This window comes from Thamnophis sirtalis, unplaced genomic scaffold (assembly GCF_051295495.1).
Source record: "Thamnophis sirtalis isolate CommonGarterSnake01/CBP01778 unplaced genomic scaffold, rThaSir2_p1.2 scaffold_14, whole genome shotgun sequence".
NCBI classification, from domain to species: Eukaryota; Metazoa; Chordata; class Lepidosauria; order Squamata; family Natricidae; genus Thamnophis; species Thamnophis sirtalis.
This window is the reverse complement of record NW_028261394.1, coordinates 6,779,896-6,794,031: the sequence shown is the minus strand read 5'-3', so window position 1 is coordinate 6,794,031 and position 14,136 is coordinate 6,779,896. Positions and strand designations below refer to the sequence as shown.

At 44.8% G+C, this 14,136-nt stretch overlaps 2 protein-coding genes across 2 annotated transcripts in view; both read left to right on the top strand.

Moving 5' to 3' along the window:
• The window catches only part of LMTK2 (lemur tail kinase 2), a 43,563-nt gene extending 35,792 nt beyond the window's left edge, over positions 1 to 7,771 (top strand). The window contains exons 13-14 of the mRNA XM_087729110.1: positions 1,635 to 1,883; positions 3,550 to 7,771. Coding sequence (XP_087585236.1) covers positions 1,635 to 1,883; positions 3,550 to 3,578 — 278 coding nt within the window. The 3' untranslated portion in view covers positions 3,579 to 7,771. The remainder of the gene's footprint in view (positions 1 to 1,634; positions 1,884 to 3,549) is intronic.
• Positions 7,772 to 8,803: 1,032 nt separating this feature from the next.
• BHLHA15 (basic helix-loop-helix family member a15) lies at positions 8,804 to 13,823 on the top strand. Its single transcript, XM_014066349.2, has 2 exons — positions 8,804 to 8,959; positions 12,856 to 13,823. The coding sequence occupies exon 2, from the start codon at positions 13,055 to 13,057 to the stop codon at positions 13,565 to 13,567; it is 513 nt and encodes a 170-aa protein (XP_013921824.1). The 5' UTR covers positions 8,804 to 8,959; positions 12,856 to 13,054; the 3' UTR covers positions 13,568 to 13,823.
• Positions 13,824 to 14,136: the final 313 nt, after the last annotated feature.

Here is a 14,136-nt window from a genome sequence, read left to right as displayed (position 1 = left end):
CGGAGGGCCCGCCTGCCTACCCGCGATCCTTACCAGATTAGGGTTTCCGCGCATGAGCACGGAGCGTACGACGCCTGCGCAATGCTCCATCGAGCAGCTGGAGCATCGCGGGTGGTAAGTACGCATGTGTGCGCTGTCCGCGTGCATGTGGTGGACGCCCGGCCCCATTGCACCATACCGGTTGCAACGGGATCCAGAACCCACCACTGGGACAGAGGGACGCAGTGGCTCAGTGGCTAAGACGCTGAGCTTGTCGATTGGAAAGTTGGCAGTTTGGCAGTTTGAGCCCCTAGTGCCGCGTAACGGAGGGAGCTCCTGTGACTTGTCCCAGCTTCTGCCAACTTAGCAGTTCGAAAGCACGTAAAAAATGCAAGTAGAAAAATAGGAACCACCTTTGGTGGGAAGGGAACAGCGTTCCGGGCGCCTTCAGTGTTGAGTTACACCGGCTGCATGACCATGGAGACATGTTCAGACAGCGCTGGCTCTTCGGCTTTGAAACGGAGATGAGCACCGCCCCCTAGAGTCAGGAACGACTAGCGCATATGTGCGAGGGGAACCTTTACTTAGGATGGTGTAAATAATGTTAGTTTACTTTGCACGCAGAAGGCTAAATGGTGGGTGGGAATCTCCGTGACCCGTCAAAAGCGCGGAGGACAAAATCGCGCTCGACAAAAGCGCGCATGTGACGTCATCACAGCGCGACGAAAAAAATTAAAAATTGAAATAAAATTAAAATTAAAGCAAGCCGATTCACCTAAAGGTAAGGGTTAGGTTAAGGGTTAGGGTCAGGTTTAGAGCGTTAGCGTTAGGTTTAGTGTTAGGTTAAGGGTTAGCGTTAGGTTAAGGGTTACGTTAACGGTTAGGTTTAGGGTTAGATTTAGGGTTAGGTTAAGGGTTAGGTTTAGGGTTAGGTTTAGGGTTAGGTTTGGGGGGGTTAGAGTAAGGTTTTAGCTTTATTTTTACATTTTTCGATCACAGCGCGATGTTTTCGTCGCGCTGTGATGACGTCAAATGCGCGCTTTCGTCGAGCGCGATTTTGTCCTCCGCGATTTTGTGGTGGAACCGGGAATCTCTTTAGCGGGGCTTTTTAAAAATCATGGTACCAATAAAGGAGAATATTTGTATCTTGGGGTTGACCTGATGAGGTATCCTTAGTACTCCCCTTGGTGATTTTCTTGTAGATGTTTCATCGCCCGACTAGGTAACATCATCAGTGCTAGAGGGGTGGGGAATTTACGGAGAGGAGAACTAGGAGGACTGTGAGGTCCTTGGTTCTCTCTGAGCGTGATGGTTTTCTTGTAGACGTTTCATGACCCAACTGGGTAACATCATCAGTGCTAGAAGGGAGTGGGGCTTGGGGAAGGGGGGAGGAGGAGGAGGAGGAGGCGAAGGAAGAGGGGGAAAAGTAGAAAGGAGGAGGAGGAGGAGGAGAAGACAGGAGGAGAAGGAGGACTGTAGGGTCTTTAATGATTCCTGAGCTTAGTGGTTTTCTTGCAGACATTTCGTGACCCAACTAGTTAACATCATCAGTGCTAGAACTATGCTGTTCATTTGAAGCATCATTGATAAGTTTTAATGGGCATCGGATGTCCCTCTTCCTTGTCTGAAACCTCCATCTGATCTGCTTGTTCCAGGTGGTTTTGAGTGGGACGATGACTTCTCTTCCACTGGGCCCCCCATGATCTTGAAGGCCGCAAGCACTCTCATCAGCTCCAAGTCGTCTTCTCTTCAGGCCTCCAAGTACCTTTCTCCCCCACCGCCGCCCCGAAGCCCTGAGCAGGACTGGTTCCACCCTCCCCCTTACTCCAGGTTCTCCATCTCCCCCGCAAACATTGCAAGCTTTTCGCTCACTCACTTGACGGACTCCGATATCGAACAGGGGGGTGAGTATTTCCTTCCAGCCGCTCTTGGGAGCAGAAGTCCCAAAGGTGCTTTTTTGAAGAAGAAGAAGAAGAAGTCAGCTGGACGTATCGTTTTTCCCTGAAGATGTTTCCCTTCTCATCCAAGAAGCTTCTTCGGTTCGGAAGATGTTCTTCTCCAGAACTGAAGACGCTTCTCGGATGAGAAGCGAAATGTCTTACAAGAAAAAAAAAACAGAACCTCCCGCTGCCTTCTTCAAAAAAAGCACCTTTGGGACAACCATGACCAGGATGACTGGGGATCTTTTTTTATTTTTAAAATGGTTTTCATTGAACATTTTCAAGTTTAAAAAAAAAACCACAAGTAAAAAAAAAAACAAAGGCAGATAAAAACACAAACAACATAACAATATAATATAATTTTTACAGCTTTCCGTATCAGCGTGTCTATTCTGCTTTTGTAGTTCACTTGGGAATCTTTATAGTCATTGCAAGCAGAAGCTTTCTGTAGGTTGACGGGGGCCGGTCTCATCTTCTCCTTGATGGTCCTCCTTTGAATGGTTTATCCTCGATATTTTAATCCTTCCTCTGAAAGACACCAGGCGAGGAGGAAGATCATACTACCCCGATTAGAAATAAAATAGGGAGAGAAGGGAGAGGAGGAGGAGGAAGAAGAAGGAGGAGGAGGAAGGAGGAAGGAGGAGGAAGGAAGAAAGAAGAAGGAGGAGGAAGAAGAAGGAAGAAAGGAGGAGGAGGAGGAGGAAGAAGGAAGAAGAGGAAGAAGGAAGAAAGAAGGAGGAGGAGGAAGAAAAAGAAGAAGGAAGAAAGAAGGAGGAGGAGGAAGAAGAAGAAGAAGGAAGAAAGAAGGAGGAGGAGGAAGAAAAAGAAGGAAGAAAGAAGGAGGAAGAGGAAGAAGGAGGAGGAGGAGGAGCTAGTAGGACACCAGATGGGTGTCCGGCTAATCGTCTGGAAGAATGAAACCCCAGGGCAGGCTCTTCATTGGCTGATTTTTCATGTTTTTAAAACACAGAACCGGGACATATTTATTTTCCCCTGTGTAAATGGCCTGGCACTCAGTGTTTGGGTCCGCGCTCCAATTCCCCCAAGAAACACTGTTTGCACTTGGCCCCAAAATGCTGATTAGATAAGCCGTTTGCTTGTTTTAGCCGGTAACTCATAGGGCAGCTTTCTTTGATGTCTCCCCAGCGGTGACATTGAAGTGTGCGATGTAGACAGTTGTGCTTGGGAGACTTTGCAGGTGTGCCCAATTTTGTAATAGGAGGTGGAGAACACTGCCTTGTACACCAGAATGTCCCTTGCAAAGAAGGGGGAGAAAAAACACGATTCTAACCCTTGGGGAAAACAGGTGTAACATCCATACGGAGCGGGTACCTGCAACACACCTTTTCCGCAGGTAAAGATTCTCCCCACTTTCGATTCAGTTAGTCTGCTAGAAATTGCCACCCACAAAGTAGACCTAAAAAAACTCAGAGTTTTAAGCCAATGTTTTTCAACCTTGGCCTCTTTAAGATTCGTGGACTTCAACTCCCAGAAAGGCTGGGGAATTCTGGGAGTTGAAGTCCACGCATCTTACAAGTGGCCAAAGTTGAGCAACGCTAGCTTAGAGGGTCCTTCAAGCAGACTCTCCCCAAGTTATTCGTAATTGCAATCACTTTTGTTTCCTCCACAGGGAGCAGTGAAGATGGAGAAAAAGATTAGGAACTGAAGCGTCTCTCGGTCGGTCGTGGGGATTGTGGGGAATACCTCCGCTTTGGACTAAGAGCCATTGAAAAGAAGAAGAAGAAAAGTCGCATCTTAAGTTGAAGGCCTGCTGTGGAAACACGCAGGCAGGAGCAGGATTTGGAATGGGTGTATTTCCATTCCAGCGTACTATTTTTGAAAAGCCACACCTCCCTATGCTAGCTCTCTTCCAGTACTTGAAATAATCCTCCAGATGATTTGTACCACAGCGATGTTCTGGTTTATATATAGGATTGTAATATACTTTATTTTTTATTTTTATTTTTTGAGGAGGGGGCGTGGTAGCCATGTATTATCTGTACGAATGTGTAAAATTGTATATAGTTGAGCTGCAGATATACTACATTCCTTGATCGGGCTGAGAGCTGTTGTGTAGCAAGCCATGTTTCGCAGGTTTCGCTCATCGCTTAGCTGTAGCCGTGCTAGTTGTGTCCTTGCCGAGTCCCTTTGCACTGTACAAAGCATTCCGGACCAATGGGAGTTGTAGTACCGGCTTATTTAAATGGGTTTCATTTTACTCCTGTGGGTCCCTTTCCATGAATCGACTCGTCGGAGAATACGGAACTTGATTCGTCCCGTTTATTGTTTTCTTTTTTTTTTAAGGATATCTGCCACTTTTACGCGCTGCTGCTCGTGTATCTAAAAGGGCCACCCACTTGGAGAGAGAAAGGAAGTTAATCCTCACTTGCAATTAATGGGGGTTGGTTGACTTATTTTTATTTGCGGTTGGCTAAAAATGGTGATGGTGAACTGGTTTTGGGGTTTTCCTTGTTTTTTTGTAGGGCAAATTGTCAGGTTTTGGTGTGTGTGTGTGTGTGTGTGTGTTTGTTTGTTTGTCTGCAGTATGCTCATTGTGCATCCCTGTCCAAACGATCTTCTTGGTTACTGGACAACTTGTAGGTTGACATTGTCCATGCCAACTGTTGACATTATCCATGCCAACTTTTAAGGATCCGTCCATGTTTCTGGTCGCAGTCTGATAGAAGATTGCTTCCCTTCTGCCACCAGTGATCTTCCTTGTTGAAGTCAAGCACCTGTAAAAAAAAAAAAAAAGGTTTTAACAAATTTGGGCTCCTGGGGTCTTTCTGGTTGTTAAAAATTGAGCATGGATCACAACAATCCTCAGTGGGTCTTTGATTTTTTTTCCATGGCTGATGTAAAGTTTTCTCTCGCGTGAGTTCTGAAACTTAAGGCCTTTCAGGATGCAAGCTGCAAGGTGTGGGCTAGTAGGCAGTTTTTCATTCAACCCTGAGGTTTGAGTGTCTTTTTTGAGCTCCAGTCAACTTTGTGTAAGCCTATCTCCTCCAAAATAGGAGAAGGTCCCATTTGTGACAAGCACAGTTTTTGTTAACTGGGCAAACAGCTTTGCTTCTCAGTAAAACAGCTCTCTCTTTCTCTCTTTAAAAACATATTCTCGTGCTAAAAACAAGCATTTGTGCTGCTTTGTGTAATTTGCACCCATAGTTCGGTAGGGGAAGAACAGGCTAACAACCAATTTGGGAAGCGTTCGGGTCGTCGTGCGAAACGAGCTGCTGAAAGGACGAATTTCTTGAACTAGAATGAAAGAAAAGGAAAAAAAAACACCGTAAGGAAGGACTGGAAAGAAACATGGATGTTTTTAGCCGTCCACCTGTCTTAGTTCTTGGAAGCTATGCGAAGGGTAGAAGCGGTCATGCATGAAACATGCCAGGGAGTGGGTAGAGCATTGATGTGTAAGCATCTTAAGGACTCCCCAAAAACAGTAGCATCTTGAGAATTGTTTTTGCTTTCTTGGGTTCTGCTTCAGCACCTGCCAACATGCCTTTTGAGAGCTCTGCTCTTGACCTGGTGGTCCTTGACAGATCCAACTTCTCCAGGCACCGAATTCCTTCTTAACTGACAGCCTCGGATCTGGCCTTCTCCGCTCTTGGAGAAACTTGCAGTCTGAAGTGAGACCTCTTCTATCAGATGACGATACGTAGAGAACTCAAAACTGAGCCTCTTCAACTCTCGTTTTGGGTCTTGGCCTTGTGTGGTAGGAATTTGGACATCGTTTGTGGCAACTGTCCCCAGGGAACACCTTTCAAATACGTGGAGGTCAACGCTCCCTTCAGGGCAGAAGACACCTTAGTGGTGAACACCATCCAGCAAGATTGAGGGAAGAGGATGTTGGCATTCCCTTCATTTTGGAGTCTTGCAATTGACTATTTGACCCAACATGCATCCTACATTACAGGCTTTTCTCCAGATTCTTGGGGGCGTTTTCCTGTTGCCTTGCCCCTCACCTCACTTCACTTCACTTTAATCCCAAGTCTAAATGTTAATACGAGGCCTATTTTTGGATAAGCCTGGGGCAACTGTTTCATCGAAAAGGTAGAGTTCCCGGTACACCATGCCCCAGGGCTGCGCCAGAAATCCTTTCCTTGTGCTTGAAATATACGTGAGCCTCTTTAGTTATTCAAGCTTTTCAAATTAAAAGTATGAACTACTGAAAGTCCCACATTAGCTTTTTTTTAATAGCTGAGGTGGTATCCCCTCAGCTTCCCAAATCCATCCCTCCTTGTCCAAGTTTCTTAATAAATCGCTGGAAGATTGACTTATATATCATCACAGCCAGATTATATGAGCCTCCTGAATTATTATTATTGTTGTTGTTATTTTGCACTATAATTTCCCTGACTGATCTGGTCACATTTGGAGAATTGGAGCAGGTTCAAGTTTGGTGCATTTGCTTAGAAAGAGCAGTTCTGTTTAGCGTAATGCCCGTTTTCTGCAGGACATCAAAACTAGCAGATGTCCGGAAGTGACTGTCTTTGGTCAGCCAGGATCTTCCTCCTGTTTTAGACTTCAGAATTGTTATTTTTCTGTCCCTTCTTCCCATTACCCCAGCTCAGCCCACCTTCAGTCCATGACCTGTTCCTTTGAATAACTTAGCAGAGATCCCTGCGTGTCTACATATATGTTGTGTGTATGTTGTACCAGTGTGGAGATGATTGACTTTCTGTTGGCCCTATTTTTTTGAGGTTCTCCAGGATAACTAAGGGGGTTATTCAGAGAGCAGGTGCTGGTGGATGGCCGTTTGCACTAAAATGTAGGTGGGATCAGGAGCCTTGCAACCTGGACTTTTCGTTGGAGTAACTTGAAAAGCAGATACGTCAAGCTTGGGTATCTTTGACATCAGCTCTCTTACATAGTCGAATGCTTTGTTTACGGTAGAGCTGCTGTTAGAACGATCCCTAAGAACGCAATTTCAGGAAGGCTCATAAGCTCCCAAGATAAACCAGTCCGTCAACCTTTTTTGATGGGGGGGAGGCGAAGGACCAGTAGCACTAACGGTCCCCATTCTAGGGAAAGCCACCATCCCCGTCCAATATTTGCAGTTAGGCTTTTAATGGCTAAATCCTTTCCGAGTTCCGTCCTTTATAAATAAATGCTGCTCTTTTTTTTTTTTGGAAATGATTTTTTTTTAAAAAAATGACACTAATGAAAGCTGCCTGTGTGTACATTTTAAACACTGTTTTAGATTAATTAGTATGCAGATTTTGTTTTTCCTTTTTTTTTTTTTTTTGTAGACTGCTTTGGAAGAAATAGCCTTAATAATAAAATGGCCTCAGCTTTACTGACTTCTGAAGAGAGAGAGAGAGAGGGAGAGAGAGAGAGAGAGAAAAGAAAATTAAAATGTCTTTCAGGAAATATGCTAGAGGAGAAACATTTGATGAAGAGCAGGTAACAAAAAGTTCTGTTTCCACAGCCTGGTTTTTATCTTGTTTTATTTTATTATTATTATTCAGTTAAAACTTGAATGAATTTAAGACGTCCGGTTTAGCCATTTGTCTGATCTTGCACAATGGTGGGGTGATGGTAGAGCTGTTTCAATTCTGTGTATATATATATACGACGTTTTATTCTATTTGTACATCAGGAAGTTTATGTAACAAAAATCATAGGGGAGAACCTTTTTTCCGATTGGGGGTTTAATACAGCGATGAGGTTCGTGGCAATATGCTAGCTAATTAAATTCCAGGTCGAATTTATCTTTAAACTGTGTGTAAATTTTAAAACTGTTAAGATTTCTACTGTATATTGATCATGCATAGTGTGATCCGAGGCTGCTTGTAATTTAAAGAACCTTATTTAATATTCAAAATAAAAATAAAGCTATATATTTATAAGCCCGGAATCTGATGTTCCTTCTGTTTTGATGCGTTCCACGGCACGTGGCATTGATTGATCGATCGTGTCGTCAGATCTCTTTCCTAGCGAACACACAGCTACATTTTCTCCCTAAAAGGTGCCATTTAAAGAGGGCAAAATATCCCCGTAGACCCCATTGTCTTCTTCAACTTTACCTTGTTGGCCTGAGAAAGTCCGTCATTCCTTTGTTCTACAATCATGTTTGCCAAAGTTAAAAAAGCATAACGTTTGGAGGTTGAATAAATGAATCCTTAAGTAGATATGAAATCTGATATTGACCAGAGTGTATATATGTGTGTGTAGTTGTGTGTCTTGTGTGTGCTTGGCGGGCGGGGGGGGGGGGGAGAAGTTTCAGAAAGAAGCAACTAGGCGAACCAGTTTGCAACTTGGCCTCGACCCAAAGAGAACATTAAACTTAACAGCTCTTCCTTTCTCCCTTTCTTTTCAATCTCTTTTAATTTTTCCCTTGGGTCTTCCCTCGTTCTTCCTATCTGAGCCAAATCTATGGATCAGAACCTCAGCTTTTGAGCATCAAAACCTCACGCTCCTGGTTTCAGGCTATGTCCTGGGTGGGCGCTTGCCCCCCCCTCCCCCCCCCCAAGCACAACTGCCCCACCTGTGAGTATCCCAGAGTTGCAAACGAAGGCATGTAGGAATCTCAGCACCTTAAAAGAAAGCTGTGGAACTTCAGAGAAGGTGGCATTTGGTGCCACCTTCTTGTCCATGCTCAAAACAAAACAAAACCCCGTGCGCAACCAGAGAAAGGCTAAAAGCTGCAGTTGGGCTTGGGACCTCCAAAGTTGGCATTCAGCACCCCCAACTATCTGTCTTGCACCATTGCTAGAAGAACCTCCCTGCCCCAAGTTCTGGGCCTCCCAGAATCCGAGTTGAGCTGCAACCACACGAGGAAAATATTCTGCTCCTAACCTTGCCGTTCTTGGCTTATTTGCAGTAGCCCTGGCCATGCCAGACTCCGCCTCCCTACCTGTTAGTGCATTAAAGTGACGTGTCCTAGCCCAGGTGAGCAGTCCGTGGGCAGGCGGGGATGGGCAGACGGCTGGCTTCCTGGGAGATGGGCACCCTCTCCTCCTGAGGCTGGGTCTGCGCCTTTTATGATCCCGTGCCAGGTTGGAACGGTTGAAGGATGCCGCCGGCACCTGCTGCAGGTAGGAATCGAATCATTCGTGGCCTCTTCGATTCAGAGCCATCTTAGGTAAATATTTGGGGATGAAAGAAGGGGTGATCAAATGGGTAGGTGGTCTACAAAAACTCTTATTCTACAAGGTCAACGGAGGACAGCCGATCTCTCTTGAAATGTCTTCAAAAATCCTCCCCCCCCCTCCCTAAATGGAAGAATTAGGAGCCTTTCTGTGCATGGTTCTCTTAACAATAACAGAGTTGGAAGGGGACCTTGGAGGTCTTCTAGTCCTACCCCCTGCTCAGGCAGGAAACCCTATATCATTTCAGACAGTGTTGTCCAATCTCTTCTTTAAAAACCTCCAGCGTTGGAGCATTCGCAACTTCCGAAGATAAGTCCTTCCCCTTGATTAATTGTTCTCCCTGTCAGGAAATTTCTCCTGAATTCTAGGTTGCTTCTCTCCTTGATTAGTTTCCACCCATTGCTTCTTCTTCGGGTGCTTTGGAGAATAGCTTGACTCCCTCTTTTTTGGGGCAGCCCCTGAGATTTTGGTACACCCCTATTGCGTCACCCCTTAGTCCTTTTCATTAATCGTTTTCTGTGTCTCAGATACGGGGAAAACACACCAAGGAACCAATTACTGAACCTCTCCAAAAAATAAAAAAAAGGGAATATATTGAGATCTTTAGTCCTAGATGAGAAAGTATGAATATACAGAAGAGTTATTCAAAGACCAGTTCACTTCCCCGGGCCCATAGATGTACAAGCTAAGAATTGTGGTTTATAAACAATGGCCGAAGGCTCAGTGGCTAAGACTCTGAGCTGGTCGATCAGAAAGGTCGGCAGTTCAGCGGTTCGAATCCCTCGCGTCACAGAGTGAGCTCCCGTTACTTGTCCCAGCTTCTGCCAACGTTCCATGCGCCTTTGACGTTGAGTCATGCCGGCCACATGACCACGGAGACGTCTTGGGACAGCGCTCACTGTTCGGCTTTGAAACGGAGATGAGCACCGCCCCCTAGAGTCGGGAACGACTAGCACATATGTGCGAGGGGGAACCTTTACTTTTACAATGGCCGAGCCCATTGTAGAAATCTTCCCAGGTCGAACCGAATACATTTTGCACCAACAGGTGAGCTGCAAATGGAAAATAATAATAATAATAATGGGGCCCGACTAGTAACCAATACCAAATCCGGCGAAACAACTGGCCGCTGTGATACAATTGTATAATAATAATAATTTAATAATAATAAAGCACTGGAATTACATTTAAAACAGTTAAAAATTGACAAAATCACCATCAGTCAAATGCAAAAAGCCGCACTGCTTGGATCTGCACGCATATTACGAAAATACGTTACGACGTCGTAGGCCCCTGGGCGGGGCCCGACTAGCAACCAATGCCAAATCCGGCGAAACAACTGGCCGCTGTGATACAATTGTATAATAATAATAATAATAATAATAATAAAAGCTGGCTTAATTTGGTGTCTCTCCCCCCCCCCCCACTGTTCCATCCAAAGGATCGAAGGCATTACATGACGTCCAAATTCTTCCCTTCCCCTCCTCCTCTTTCCTTTTGGGATGTGAACACCTGATTAACCTTTGTCGCAAGGACAAGCGATTAGATTGTTCTGTGTCATACATCGTACACAACTCTTGGCTGCCGGTGGGCAGGCGGGGAGGGGAAGTTTTACGCCGCTCCGCGAGAGCCCGTGGGCTGTGGATGTCACTCAACGTGTTTCATTCCACTTGGTTTCTTCTTGAGCTTTTAATTGGGAGGGGTAGTTTGTAGTTTGGGAAAGTTTTCTCCACATTCCTCTTTGGATTCTGTCCCAAGAATTGGCAACTTGGCCAAATACCCTGATAAGGTTCTGTATCGAGGTATTTCGCCCTTCGAAAGCAGAGCCGTAAGAGCAACCAACATTTTTAAAGGTATGTCTAACCTTGAAATATAGGTGTTTTAAAAAGCTGCCAAGAAAGTGGGACTGGGATGGACACGGCCTGCCACAGAAACATCCTCTCTTTATTTTGGGAATAATAAATTCTGAGTGGCATTTCTTTGCAATGGAGTCAGAGCAGAGGTGGTATTCTGTTTAAAGCCTTTCTCAGCCCAAAAGCTCAAGAGAGTAAAACAATAGTAAAGAAGGGTGAATAAGAGTCCAGTTCAACAAAATTGATGGCCCATGCCATTGATCTATCTTATTAACCCATTAATTATATAATTATATGAAAGGTGGCTCAGGGGCTCAGACGCTGAGCTGGTCAATCAGAAAGATCGGCAGTTCGGCGGCTCGAATCCCTAGCGCCGCGTAACGGAGTGAGCTCCCGTGACTTGTCCCAGCTTCTGCCAACCTAGCAGTTCGAAAATGCAAGTAGAAAATGCAAGTAGAAAAATAGGGACCACCTTTGGTGGGAAAGTAACAGCGTTCCGTGCGCCTCCGGCGTTTAGCCATGCCGGCCACATGACCACGGAGACATCTTCGGACAGCGCTGGCTCTTTGGCTTTGAAACGTAGATGAGCACTGCCCCCTAGAGTCGGGAACGACTAGCATATATGTCCGAGGGGAACTTTTACCTTTTATATAATTATATATAAGATATTACTAGAGCCTCTCTTTTTACCACCCTGTAATGCCTTAATTACGGATAGAATCAGGGTGACTAGATGGAGCTGAGCATTTACTGGCCAGATGCCCTTCCTGACGCCTATGCAGAGTTAGCAGCAGATTATTATTATTACTAAAGACTACACGATTGTAAAAAAGGGAGAACACAGACCTTTCGGACCTGTGAATGCTTCTTTCTCCCTTATGCTGTGTTGTGTCTATGTCCATTTAGAAATAATATTGAAATTTTGGGTGCAAAAAATAAAACATGGAATCAGAAGGCTGGAAGAGACCTTATGCCATCTCCATCAAATGATTGTCCAGCCTATTTTTGAAAACCATATTGGAGCACCCAGAACTCCAGGAGGGTATTAATTTTTTTTTTAAAGCCACCCTTTTCTTTTTTTGTAAATATATTATGTTTTCATTCTTTTTGGGGGTGTCTTGACATCACCTCTCTTACATAGTCGAATGCCTTTTTTTTACAGTAGAGCTGCTGTTAGAACGATCCCTTAGAACGCAAGATACTTTGGGCAGAGTTATTGTAGATCAGTGTTTCTCAATGTTGGCAACTTTGGAATTCTGGGAGTTGAAGACCACACGTCTTAATGTCACCAAAGTTAGGAAAAACTATTGTAGATGTTCTGTAGAAGTTCAAAATACCTCAAGAGCTTATCCTTCTGTGTGATTTTCAACGTGGGAGAGAAGTAGGTTTGATGTAAAGGTTTCCCCACGATCTATAGGTGCCCCTTAAGAATAAATGTGTTGGATAACCCTTTGTCTGAAGTGGTGTAGGGTTTCCTGCCTAGGCAGGGGGTTGAAGACCTCCAAGGTCCCTTCTGGTTGAAGACTAGAAGACCTCCAAGGTCCCTTCCAACTCTGTTATTCTATTCTACTCAACTCTACTCTACCCTACCCTACCCTACCCTATTCTAAATAGAAATATGTAGTCAAACAAGGTAGTTGGGTGAGTTCCCATTTTTAAACCCAAGAAGACCAGATGTCTTGTCTTCTTGTGTTTAACCGTAAAACTCTCTCAAGCAAGAAAATCCTTGAAAAATCAAAATGTAGCTTGAGAATGGAAATGTTCTAGGTGGGCATCATTTCTATCACCTCTAGATCCATTTTTCATTCAAGAAATCTCTCCAAAGTGATCTTCTTCTTCTTCTTCTTCTTCTTCTTCTTCTTCTTCTTCTTCTTCTTCTTCTTCTTCTTCTTCTTCTTCTTCTTCTTCTACTACTACTACTACTACTACTACTACTACTACTACTACTACTACTATTATTATTATTCTTATTATTATTATTATTCACAGGATTCCCCAACTTCCATGGATCCTTGCATGTCTAGACCAAGATCTGGTTGAGCTGACAGCTGAGGAAGATGAAGATGTAACTAGATAAAGTTGATGTCTTTGTTCAAAAAAAAAAAGGATCCATCCTTGGGTTGACGTTGGGCCATCCTTCTGCTAGGAGATGAACGTCTAATTCCTAGATCTTGGGGTCAAACCAATCATGAAGGCCAAAAGCAAAGGAACCAAGCGTCGGAACGCCGTCAATGAAGAGACTTTAGGCCAAGAACTCACCCAGAGCAGAGATGATCTTCTGAAATATTCATGGCGCAAGGAGAAGAGGAACAAGGAAATCCCAAAGGCGGCCTCCAAACTTTCTTGGAACAGCAAGGATCGGCGCTTGCGGAGGCTGGAGAGCAATGAGCGCGAACGCCAACGCATGCACAAGCTCAACAACGCCTTCCAAGCGCTGAGAGAAGTCATCCCTCACGTCCGAGCGGAGAACAAGCTCTCCAAAATCGAGACCCTCACGTTGGCTAAGAACTACATCAAGTCCCTCACCTCCACCATCCTCGGGATGACCAATGGACACCACCCGGTGGTTGAAGGCACGGGCTCGGAAGGAAAGTCCAAACTCTATGAACACTATCAACAGCAGTGCGAGGAAGGAGATGAACCCAAGGAGCAGCTTCAGAAGTACTCCACCCAAATCCATAGCTTCAGGCAAGGCAGCTAAAGCTGGCTGCGCACCTGCGATTGTCTTCCAGGACCCAAGAAGACATCCAACCTCCAAGTGGACGTGTGGGATTTTTCTCCGTAGTTTTGCAAAATGGAAAGCCAGTTTTGAACTTCTGATATATGAGAGGACCTGGGCATGCCATGAAATCCATCTTACGTTAAGTATAGAGTCTTATAGGTCACATAGGGTCTCCAGCTTGTGCGGGGGATTGATTTAGAAGACCTCCAAAGCCCCTTCCAACTCTGCTATTCTGTTATAATCCATCCAGATTTTTTTCAAATAGTTTAGCTTCTTAAAAAGTAAGCACATTTAAATTTCTTTAAAAAAAGGAAAAGAAGCCAATAATAGCAGTAGACTTATATACCGCTTCATAGGCCTTTCAGGCCTCTCTAAGCGGTTTACAGAGAGTCAGCATATTGCCCCCAACAACAATCTGGGTCCTCATTTTACCCACCTCGGAAGGATGGAAGGCTGAGTCAACCCTGAGCCGGTGAGATTTGAACCGCTGACCTGCTGATCTAGCAGTAGCCTGCAGTGCTGCTTTTAACCACTGCGCCACCTTGGCT

Bases quoted from the DNA above. Each gene is read 5' to 3' on its own strand.
- BHLHA15 (XM_014066349.2), top strand. From the start codon at position 13,055: ATGAAGGCCAAAAGCAAAGGAACCAAGCGTCGGAACGCCGTCAATGAA.